Raw genomic sequence first — 12,433 nt, 5'->3', positions numbered from 1 at the left:
TTTATATGTATAAATACAATTTTCCTGTATAGTATACACTGATGTATGATTAAAATCTTTTACAAAGCAAAATACTTCAAAGAAATTAAAAGCTCATCAGTTTTTAGATTGCCCCTTTTCATTTATAAGTGACATAAAAATACCACTACCACTTTTAACATGAATTTAAGATGGAAATATTTTCAAGAGAATGAGACACCACAATGAAGGCTTCATGAATAATTTATTCCATTTGAAGTTTTTTTTGTTTTTGTTTTTTTTTTTAAAAAGTATAAACCTTTTCATTTCCTCAATCACAATTTGTACAACTCAGTGTTATGGCATTCGGCAGCAATAGTGTTTGTTCCTTATTCTTTTTTGTCACGTTAAAAAAAAAAAAAAAAGCAATTGGACCATATTAAATGTCACTGCTAAACAACTTTAAAACGCCCCTTCATAAAGTGACCAAGCTATTTTGAGAGAGTTGATGCTGACATGTCCAGTAATGACATTACAATTTATAGTTTAAACTCAGTAACTTTAAGGTCCACAAATCCAGTTTACTCTGAAAACTAAAGCTATTTTAAAACTTCATGAATACATCAACCTGAGGAGTATTTTAGGTCCCAAATCCAGTTTTAAATTAATACTCCACAAAAAAGAAAACACATATATAAAAATTTAAACCACAGTTCTGGGCCCATTAAAACATCAAGAAAAACTGAATGGTAAAGATTTTCTAGCATATTTTTTTGAGGGTTGCAGGGAAGCAAAAGAATTTTATGTCAAAAACATTTTTCCTTAATTTAGACAAACTAAAGTCTTAAAGGAAACCCAGACGAAAACATCACTCATGCAACATTAAATGTATTAATAGACTGATATGTGATGCCATAGTGGATGAGTAGCAAATTATATGATGCAACAGCATTTAAAAACTTCATTTTAATGTATTCAATTTGAACATTTTAAATAACGCAACATAGTATTTTGATATTACAGTATTAACATAGTGCTTGATTAAAGATCTGCAAATCTTTGTAGTAACACATTAAGTTAAAAAATTACCTCAGAAGGTAAATACGAAGACGAAAGGAGAATATTTAAATACAGTAATCTGTGCCATACTGACAATTGAGTACGAATACAGCTGAGGATAGTTGACTAAGTAGTAAGAGCTTAATTTTTAGTGGTTTAAGAAAAGTTAGAAAGATTTAAAAATTACAGCTACTTTAAAATTTAAGGATTACATATAAGTACACTTGGTGGCCTTGTGGCCAAACAATAAGGTGTACAGAAATTTATTCATACAGTGTTAATTCACAGTCCTGATAACTGAATGGCTTGCATAAGAAAGGTATGGCTAGATGTTTCTCACTGGCTGGAAGCAGACATTATATAACTAATCCTTTAAAATGCCAAAATACTCAACTCCCACCCCACTTTGTAATGGATAACTGCACAAAAAACAGACATTAGCACTGTAACAAAGAAGTCATGGTGTTGGTGATCAACTGGTATAAAGTATATTACTTTGCTTACCTATTTAAACAAAACTTGTCTGTGACTACACTAGTAAGTCAGATCCATCATCCTGCACAAAGGGCTTAATTTTTTTTTTTTCCTGAAACAAGTTTCCTGACCTTTTCGAATGGCTATTTAATAATTTTCCATTTGAGTGTGAATTTATATATGAAGGGAAGAAAAAAATCTTATCAGTAAATCCTATATATTTGGGAACTATTCCTTGATTCCCAGATAAAAAGGAATCATGTAATGGGTTCCTTTCTTATGGCTCCATATAAAAGAAACTGTCAGGGAATAATTTTTTAAAAATATGTTTTCAAACTGAGGTGTGGTTACTATAGATTAGTGATTTTAAACAACTGAGAGTATATTTTTTAAAGAGTCACTACTGAGATAATAAAATATATAAAAAAGAATACCATTTTAATACAAATTTCAAATAAGCATCTTTCCCCTCAAATCTCAGACAAGTATTTTTTTAAGTACAGAACAAAACATGCCAACATAATCTGTAGTGTGTTAGCATAATTTAAGAACAAATGCACAGATGTGACCTTTAAATTTTCACTTCAAAATAGGCTGACCACTGGGATTGCATTATAATTTTGAACAAATGATTGAAAACCTTTGTTACCAATTGTGTTTTCTCTATAGGAAAAACAAGACTTGCTAATGTTTTAATATACACAATTTGAAGAAGTTGTATTTTTCATAAGAAAGTGATATTTAAGCTAAGCATATAGTATTTACAAAACAAGTTTCAGTTTAAAAAAAAAAATAACAAAACATACCAAATTACAGTTTTGTAAATACAATCCATTTTGTCCTTGTAGAGAATTAGTGAACATACAAATTCAGAATTTAGCTAGACTGCTTCCAAGAAAGACAGGTAGACTTGGCGACTGTGAATTCAAGTCAGCTACACAGGTAGGAGGCTAACTTGGACTCTCTTGTGAGCAGCACTGTAGAAAGGATTTTTTAAGGGGATAAAGGCTGCATAAAAGCAGTTTTCTTGGCATGTGCAAACAAGAATAGGGAAAGCTGCATTGAAGGAAGGGGTGAATTAAAGTCCCTAAAATTCAAGTCCCTTCTTTAGGGAGGTGAGAACCTCCTTGGCATATGCCCTGCCTTTTCTGAGCTGTGTTATAGAAAAGTACAGACTCTGGTGTTTGGGACTGCCATCTCCAAACCAAGAAAATTAAATAAATAAAAAAGGCAAAAGGAAACAGGTTAAGTTTAGAAAATGGTTCTTTAACTAGTGGAATAGTCTGAATACCAGAATTCACTGAGAATCTATTTACACCACAGTTTGATTGCACACACACACCCATACATATGCATACTCTCACACACATTCCCAATCTTTAATTAAAAAAAAAAGTCAAACAATCAAGAGTGACTGCTCTTAAAATAATTTGTAAAATGCCTAGAGCTGGGCTAAATTTCAACCTATAGCAGATCCTGAAGATAATTTTCATAATTAATAATACTCCCATGCCTAGATGTGCCACTGTTAAATCAAACAAAAAATTTTAAGCATGTAACATTAAACACCAAAATTAGTTTAAGCATTCAGTAGCAAATGTTTTTCTTGTAAAACTAAGTTTCTTTCACTGGAAATGGCCTGAAATATTAGTCATAGCCCTAAACCATAGTACAAAATATAACTGAAGAATTCTCATTTTTATTCTAAGTTAAACCACCTAACAATATCACTTGTATATTGCCATCATGTTATTCTGTAAAGGTGTGATCGATATAAAATGTTGTAAGACCCGGTACCTTTTCAATTTATAAACACAGTGAACTTCATTACTGTACATGTACTCTGCAACTACAGCTTAGCTGTAAATCCTCCACACACAATGGTATGGACATTATTTCCCCTCTATCCCCATTAAACTGTACATCAAGACAATACAAATTTACTGTCCCACCCACCCCCTTACAAAAAAATAATACTCTAAAAGCAACCCTACTGCAACTTTTTAATTAAGACGATTACATATATTTTAGACCAATTGCTTTAAAGCAAGAAGGCAGTATAAACCTTCTAGGAAAATTTTTATAAAAGAGGTTAAGAAATATAAGACAATTTATACATTTAAAAACTTACAATAAATAAGAGATGCAGGCATTTTTGAATACTAGATACTATAATCCAATACAAGAACATCTTGATGTTCTGAAGCCATATGTTGAAATTCATTGTTCCTCATGTTTCCTTCTCCATGCTTTTAATATTCATTTAACATGACTGGGTACTATGGCTCATTACTTTTCACAAATACTGTGACTGGAAAAAAAAAGGTTAATTTTGCTACGAAAATGTTATAATACGTTGTGTATGATCAGTCATCATCCTAAAGAGTTCAGTATAGTCAATGAAAAATAACAGGGTTATCGCCCCTCCCCCCAAGTCAAAACAATATTTGTTGAAGTAATAAGAATTAGACCCCATCACAAATGACGTTCACTGAGAAGATAACTGTAACTTAATGTTGCAGCAAAATCTTTTTCCTTGTTCTTTTCTTGCACAGTTCCATCAAATGAAGATCACAGCATATTCATGATAAAGTTATATAACTGATTCAGCACCACAAAATGAATTGGGAGACATGAGCGTCTGTCCTGGATTGCAGGGTCACAGGTTAGCCAGGAGAGTGCATTGTACTGTTCCAAAACAAACCTGAAAAGCAAGTAAACTAAGTCAGTCATGTATGTACCTACATTGTCAATTTTGGAAGCAAATTCGAAGATGGCATATAAGATTAAAAGTCACACACAGAAAAAAGGTTAAAGTATGAAACAGAGGGTCTTGGGGAGGTTAAAGAAAACTGATTTTCATTAAAATGTTCTCAGAGGTAGATTACATGTATTAGAAAGGAAAGCACTCATTCTGAATGACAAATAATTCAACTAGAGATCCAAAGGTAACACAACTGTAAACTACTGCCCAAAAGGACAAAACTATGAAAGGATCAACATGATAATTCCTTCCAAGCTTAATGGTAAAAAGAACTGTACCTGAGGACATCTGAAGTCTGATTTGAGTCAAGTGGGTGGGAGTGTTTACTGTGAAGCAGCTCGTCAGATTGCACTGAAGGCACGTGGAGGTGCAAAGAGGCCTAAAAAGTAACAGATAATCGGTCAGCCAAATGGAAAAAAATCTGTTGGCTTTACCTTATTTTCCCAAGGTCTCCTCCTTGATGAAATATATTTTAGACTTATGTAATGAATGGGAGCCACTATAAACATAGCTATTCTTCTTGTTTAATTCATTATATAATTTTTAAGTGCATAACAAAATTTTTTCAGTTTCATTGCTTTTTAGGCCACATAATAATCCTACAAAAAGGATTTTTAATTATTTTCTATGTATAACCTGCCTAGATGTGTAAAGTAAACATTTAAGAAAGAACAAAACTGATAAACCTGAGTATAGTCTCTATGTAACATAGACTATGCAAATTAACCTAGGTCTAGCGCTGAAAAAAGTACTGTGCTAAGTAGCTTCAGTGTGTGACTCCTTGCGACCCTGCAGACCATAGCCCGCCAGGCTCCTCCGTCCACAGCGAATTTTCCAGGCAAGAATACTGGAGTGGATTGCCATGGCCTCCTTCAGGGGATCTTCCCAATTCAAGGATCGAACCAACATCTCTTATGTCTCCTGCACTGGCAGGCGGGTTCTTTACAACTAAAGCCACCTGGGAAGCCTGAAGTGCCAGAAGTAAGCATATGCAAATATTTTACCTATAAAGCTATAAATCTTAAGCAGAGCTACTTTCAGTGGCTGGATGAAGCACAAACAAGAAATCAAGACTGCCAGGAGAAATATCAATAACCTCAAATATGCAGATGACACCACCCTTATGGGAGAAAGTGAAAAGGAACTGAAGAGCCTCTTGATTAAGGTGAAAGAGGAGAGTCAAAAAGTTGGCTTAAAACTCAACACTCAAAAAATGAAGTTCATGGCATCCCGTCCCATCACCTTATGGCAAATAGATGGGGAAACAATGGAAACAATGACAGACTTTACTTTCTTGGGCTCCAAAATCACTGTAGATGGTGACTGAAGCCATGAAATTAAGACGCTTCCTCCTTGGAAGAAAAGTTATGACCAACCTAGACAGCATATTAAAAAGCAGAGACATTACTTTGCTGACAAAGGTCCATCTAGTCAAAGCTATGGTTTTTCCAGTAGTCGTGTATGGATGTGAGAGTTGGACCATAAAGAAAGCTGAGCGCTGAATAATTGATGCTTTTGAACTGTGGTGTTGGGGAATACTCTGGAGAGTCCCTTGGACTGCAAGGAGATCAAACCAGTCCATCCTAAAGGAGATCAGTCCTGAATATTCATTGGAAGGACTGATGCTGAAGCAGAAGCTCCAGTACTTTGGCCACCTGATGCGAAGAACTGACTCACTGGAAAAGACTTTGAGGCTGGGAAAGATTGAAGGCATAGTAGATGACAACAGAGGATGAGATGGTTGGATGGCATCTCCCAACTCGATGGACGTGAGTTTGACAAGCTCCGGGAGTTGTTGATGGACAGGGAGGCCTGGCGTGCTGCAGTCCATGGGGTCGCAAAGGGTTGGACACGACTGAGCAACTGAACTGACTGACTGACTGAGCACCTTAGGTAATACAGTGCACAGATGCATTTTTTGCCCATTCCATTTCATAGTGGAGGCTTAGTAACAACTCATACACTCACTTAGGTATGGCAATGAAGAGTAAAAGAAAGGAATGTGCTACTCTTCTTCACATTTCAATTAAAGAAAGTGAACTGTTTTGTTTGTAAGTCAAAATATATAATAGTGTTAAGCTATGAAAAGACGTAGTACTGACTGCAGAAACTCTTGACAGATCTCATTCGATGTACGACTATAAAAGGTACTATTTTATATTGAGATGCGCTCTCCTCTACAATTGCAATAATACGTGTAAAATTTTGTGTTGTGTATTTAGAAATATAACCAAAAATATGTTTCAACTGCCCATGGGCCCTTGATTTATGAGTTATAAGCAAAAGTCTTTCATATGGCAGATTATAACAAATAAATGAATGTAATTAGTAGCAGTGCTCTAATTTCAATGATAAAAAGATTTTTTTAATCATCTAGGTAACCTTTTTTTCCCAAGACAAGAGAAACATACCAAATGATTTTATTGCCTATGGTATAGAAATAAAATGGAATGTATGAAAAAAAAAAGGTGAACAAAATTATGGTAAGTTATGCCTTACCTGGTAATTCAGACCAGAAGTCCTAATCTTGTTACACTGTATCTGAGGGTGAATGCCCACTTTACACTATCCTCTCTGCAAATAAATATTGAGTAGAAAAGAATCTGGATAGTCCCTTGGACTTCTTATAAAGTGGTGTTTCTTAAAAACATGTTCTGTGAAACACTATTATTTGCTGCTGTTTTTCAGAGCTTTTAATGTGTATGGTAATAACAAAAGAGAGCAGAAAGCACATGGAGCACTTCCTAAAGGAGCAAAGAACCCTTTGTTTTGTAGAAACTCCAAGGATTACTACAGAAGTGCAGAAATCCCCCTGGGAACACGTTCTTGTAATGAGACACAAGACCACTACACATACACTGGAAGGGGTAGAAAAGTCTTATGCTAAAACTATTACCTTGGCCAACACTCTCTAAATATATTATCTCACTAACAGTCAATTCAGATCAACAGCTCTTGTATTCTTCATGAATGTGCTACAGAAATTCACTGTTTAATCAAAATGTCACTGACTCAATGATATGTGAGCCAAGGGAATCAGATTTAATAGTAACAGGCTTAAAAGACAGCAACAAGCTTATTGATTCAAGTACCCACTAATTATAATCCTAAAAAACGAAAGTATATACTATTCAACTTTCATCCTACAAATAAAAATCAGTTGGCAAGTAGTTAAGTTAGCATAATTTATGGAATAAACCAGTCTACTTCTGGTGGGTTTATACAAGAGTAAGTGAAATCAGATCTGCATTTGTTATTTTGGAAAAGTAGTAGTAGCAGCAGGAACAAACTCTAGATAGAGCTTTCACATTTCATTTTACCATTTTATAATTTATCTCCACCTTGCTATATCACTTGATAATTAATTTGTTTTGATAAAATAAGTCACTATGGGTCTGAGAATACCATTACTTGAAAACCACTCAATAGTTTTAACACAGCAATTTACACAAAGCTAGCAAGCTTTTTTAAGGAGGTAGGGAAATGCACCTAAATAGTAAACATTTTTACAAAGATTATGAATCCTTTAGTTCTCAAAATAATGATGCATAATAGGAGTATACTATGATATAATTCAAAGAATAACATTACATAATCATTAAAAGATCCAGTTTTAATCAAGTCTACTACCAATTTATGACTTTGGACAAATGATTTTTTCTGAACTTTTAACATGCTCACTGAGAAAATGAAAAGGTTAAAGGTATTTTAATACAAGGTTTCTTCTAGCTCTAAACTCTAAATGTGCAGCTAAAAATAATTAAGAGCAAGGGTCTCAGATAGTCCATTTAAAGTTATTTAAAAGTTTAAACTTAATATAAATTTAAGAATTAGAGTTGTTTCATAATTATTCTCTTTGTTATTTTATCTAGAGAGTTATATGTGATAATGCATTTAAGACCTCAGACAAAAGCTAAAGACTTCAAAACATCACTTCCATACTTCTTAGGACTTAAGTGGTCAATCAGCATCACTCAGGAACTGGCCAGAAAAAAAATAAGAGCAATACCTTAAGAAAAAGGGGACACTGATATTGTGCTTGAGGACATGCTGACCAGAACCAGTCAGGTAAGGGACCCGCTTTGGCAGTTGATACAAAGTAACCAAGGGCCAATGGTTGCTGAAGAATATTAGTTACTTCATCATGAGATTCTGTTGAAAGTAGTCGATCAGTACCTTGACCCTTAAAAAGACAAAATTAAAAATATGTTAATTCATTTACTATAATAGCTATAAATACAGAATGTTTTTTTACTATCAGTCTCATTATCTAATTACTTCAATTTAAAAAATACTGGATATTTTAAAAAATATCCAGTATAACTGGATATAATAAATATGTATCATAATTAGTAATAGCATTAAATAAATGAATTTTAAGAGTTTTAAGAAAATATACTATTTTAACAAGTTTGTATTATTATGCCAAGCACATGTTCAGCATGTGAGTGTGTGTATAAATCTTTGTAGCTGACTCAAAAGTACAAAACATTCAATGAACTTTCTAACTTATTTCCTAATACCCTCTCAACTAATTCATGATCGTATCCCAATCCAAAAGGTGGACTGAATTTATCTTTGTTCATGTAGCACTATCTATAAAATGCAATTAAGAGTCATTTGGAAGGCATTATGGCAATGCTCAGATCCTTTAGACTAGTTAACACATTCTTTGCTATTTAAGGAAACAGATAAAAAGAAAACTGATGTATCAACAGGAAATGTTCACTGCAATTATTACCTACAACAGAAAAAAATAAAAGATTTAAGTGTCCAATATTTGGGGAATGATGTAACAAACTAGATAGTATTGCTGACTCAATGGACATAAATTTGAACAAACTCAGGAGATAGTGAAGAACCCAGGAGCCTGGCATGCCGTGGTCCATGGGACTGCAAAGAATTGGACATGACTTAGGAACTGAACAGCAGTGAGAACAAACTCTGGTAAAGGAACAATGCAATTAAAAAGCTGCTAAGGGAATTCCCTGATGGTCCAGTGGCTAGGACTCAACTCTTTCTCTGCCAAGGATGCAGTTTCAGTCCTGATCTGGGAACTAAGATCCCAAAAAACTGGTTCTATTAAACTGGTATGATTACTGGTGCTTTTCCTTATTTGTTTCTTTTTTCCCATCATTTCATTTCTTTCCACTTAAAAAAGAAAAAGGAAAGGATGCAAAGTAAGGTCAAACAAAGATCCTTCTTTAAACATATGTAAACATATGCATATTACAATAATTAAATAACCACTATATATATAATTTCATTCAAATAATATTATTCAAATGAAGCTCAAATAGTTTTGAGTTCAAACAGAAGGACAAGACAAAATGTTTCTGTAAGTGGTAAAAATAAAAAGGGGAGGGGTTGGTGTTTTTTCTATTTTTATGGGAAAATCAGTATTTCCTTTATGTTCCTTGTCCACAGCTCTGATATGAATGGCAGCTCTTAGAGTCATATCCTGTTTTTCAGATAATCTAATCCTATTTCTACGTAGAAGCTATGGTGAAGTGGCAGGAAAACTAAAAGAAGGATTAATGCCAAGTAGTCTAGAAAATACAAAGTCAGAGAAAGAAGAACCTTAGAGACCCTCTTAATAATGTACAACTCTCTGTGGTAGAAGTACATGAATGGACTGTTTTAATTTTCTTGCTACTTTTCAAGGGAAAAAAGTGTTCTCTCTCATTGATATAATCCATTACTAAGTTAATGAATGACATTTAGATAAACTGAATTTATAACAGGGTTACCTTGCCAGCATCACCGCCATGGGGGTAATGAGATCCTGGAGAATGAACAGGAGAACCCGTTGGAGATGCAGGAAGGATATTAATGATATCAGGGTCAAGATCATCTCCTGTGTCTAATAAATCAAAGATACCCATTCCATCTGCTCCATCTATGGAGAAGGAAGAAAAAATTAAATATTCCCTTTTTCATATCCCACAGTCATTTACAAGAAAGGATTAAAACAATGGATCTTAACCAAAATGAGTTAATGTAATCAACATTTAGTGAATGTCTACCATGTGCCAAATAATCAACTATGCATAAATAAACATGAGACTGCTTTGAATAATGGTCCCTCCCCAAAATGCCCACATCCTAATTCCAGAAACCTTGAATATGTTACGATAAAGAACTTTGCAGATGTGATCAAACTAAAGGTCTTGAGATGGGGAGATTTTTCTGGATTATCCAAGTGGGTCCAATGTAACCAAAGGGGTCCTAATAGGAGGGTTAAAGTAAGCCTAGAGTCACTGAAGATGTGACTGTATTATCTTGCTGGCACTGAAGATGAAAAAAGGGACCATGAGCAAGAGACGTACATGGTCTCTAGAAGTTGTCAAAGACAAGGGAACAGATTCTCCCTTAGAGCCTCTAGAAAGAATCAACCCTGTAGATACCTTGACTTTGTATTTATAGCCCAGAAAGAATAATTTTGGGCTTCTGACTTCCAGAACTGTAGGAAAATAAATGTGTGTTGTTTTAGGCCAATAAGAATGTGGTAATTTGTTACAAATAGCAACAGGAAACTAACACAAATGCTGGGAATGAAAATGTATTTAAAATGAGACTAGTCAGAATAAATTCCTTAATTCTTTATTATTAAAATACTCAAGTTACTGTATACACATTAAAAGAGGAGAATAATTATTACCCATACTTTTGACTTTAGAGATGTGCCATTTTCTAAGGTAACTCAGAGCAACAATGGAACATCACTTATTTTCTCTTGTACTAAAATGCAATCCATACAAGTACATCTAGAAAAGTTATAAATTACTATAGTATTTTGGTAAATCAAAATAGAAAAGAATATAAAATGACCTGCAAAGTTTACATACAGGTAACTCAACAGTATGTACATAAACTGTACAAATATTTTATGACCAATGCTGCCTTTTAACCTAAGTAAACATCAGGGACTTCCCTGGTGGTCCAGTGACTAAGACTGAATTCCCAATGCAGGGAGTCTGAGTCTGATTCCCAGGAAACTAGATTCCCAAATGCCACAACTAAGAGTCCATATGCTATGAGCAAGACTCAGTGTAGCCAAATTAATCAATCACTCAAAAAATAAGTAAACATTTATGGGGTAATTCACAGCATTAGTTCTGATATCAATAAAGCAGAAGAATGGTATTAGTCTCCTGTAGCAGTTTAACAAATTTCCAAAAACATGTTTAAACAACAAACATTATTTTCTTCCAGTTCTGGAGGTCAGAAGTCTAAATTCAGTTTTACTGGATTGAAATCAAAATGCTAGTCATTAGGCCAAAAATCTAGGTATAGGCAGGGGTGTGCTCTCCCTCAAGGCTCCAGGGGAAAAATCTGTTTCCATGTCTTTTCCAACATCTATTCCTATTTGCCTTGGCTCATGCTCTTTCCTCCATCTTCAAAGTCAGCAGCAGTCATTTCTGACTCTGCTTTCCTCTGTTCCCACTACACGGTCCTCTCCTCTTTTGTGTACAGTCAAATTTCTCTTCTATGGATATATAAGACTGCGTTTCGGGCCCAGCTGCATAAGCAAGAGTAATCTCTCCATCTTAGATCTTTACTCAGATCTGCAAGCACATGCATATAATGTTAACAATCACAGGTTTCAGGAACCTATACAGGACACAGATGCTTTGGGAGGCATTATCCAATCTATAATCAGTCAGAATCACCCAGATTTATTTTATATCTGCAAACCTCTAGAGAACAATTTGACTTCCCTAGTGGCTCAGATGATAAAGCGTCTGCCTACAATGCAGGAAACCCAGGCTTGATCCCTGGGTCAGGAAGATCCCTTGGAGAAGGAAATGAGAACCCACTCCAGTACTCTTGCCTGGAGAATCCCATGGATGGAGGAGCCTGGTGGAATACAGTCCATGGGGTTGCAAAGAGTAGGACACGACTGAGTGACTTCACTTTCACTTTTCAGAGAACAATTCACTTACCATTGTTGGGATTGAAAGCTAAGTCTAAATTTTCGGTGGTATAAGTAGCTGAAGCTACTTGCACAGAAGCAGAAGTTGGAAACACAAGTATATGAGTACATGATATATCCTGTGGGGTATTAAGCTGAGACGTCTGCATGTTTAGAGTGGAGCTTCTTCCGAATACAGAACCAGTTGACACAGAATCTGAAAAGAAAATGAAAGGTATTTTTTTCTTTTAATGAATGAAGAA

General features: G+C 34.6%; 1 protein-coding gene across 1 annotated transcript in view; it reads right to left on the bottom strand.

Annotated features, from left to right (window-relative positions):
* Positions 1–204: 204 nt before the first annotated feature.
* Positions 205–12,433, bottom strand: part of MED13 (mediator complex subunit 13) — a 96,751-nt gene continuing 84,522 nt past the window's right edge. The window contains exons 26-30 of the mRNA XM_027518955.1: positions 12,202–12,387; positions 10,006–10,154; positions 8,265–8,438; positions 4,534–4,634; positions 205–4,195 (exon numbers count right to left, since the gene is read on the bottom strand). Of these exons, the coding sequence (XP_027374756.1) occupies positions 4,063–4,195; positions 4,534–4,634; positions 8,265–8,438; positions 10,006–10,154; positions 12,202–12,387 (743 nt within the window). The 3' untranslated portion in view covers positions 205–4,062. The remainder of the gene's footprint in view (positions 4,196–4,533; positions 4,635–8,264; positions 8,439–10,005; positions 10,155–12,201; positions 12,388–12,433) is intronic.

This window comes from Bos indicus x Bos taurus, chromosome 19 (assembly GCF_003369695.1).
Source record: "Bos indicus x Bos taurus breed Angus x Brahman F1 hybrid chromosome 19, Bos_hybrid_MaternalHap_v2.0, whole genome shotgun sequence".
In the NCBI taxonomy this organism is placed as follows: domain Eukaryota; kingdom Metazoa; phylum Chordata; class Mammalia; order Artiodactyla; family Bovidae; genus Bos; species Bos indicus x Bos taurus.
Note: the sequence above shows the minus strand (reverse complement) of the source record. Positions and strands in the feature narration are given on the sequence as shown.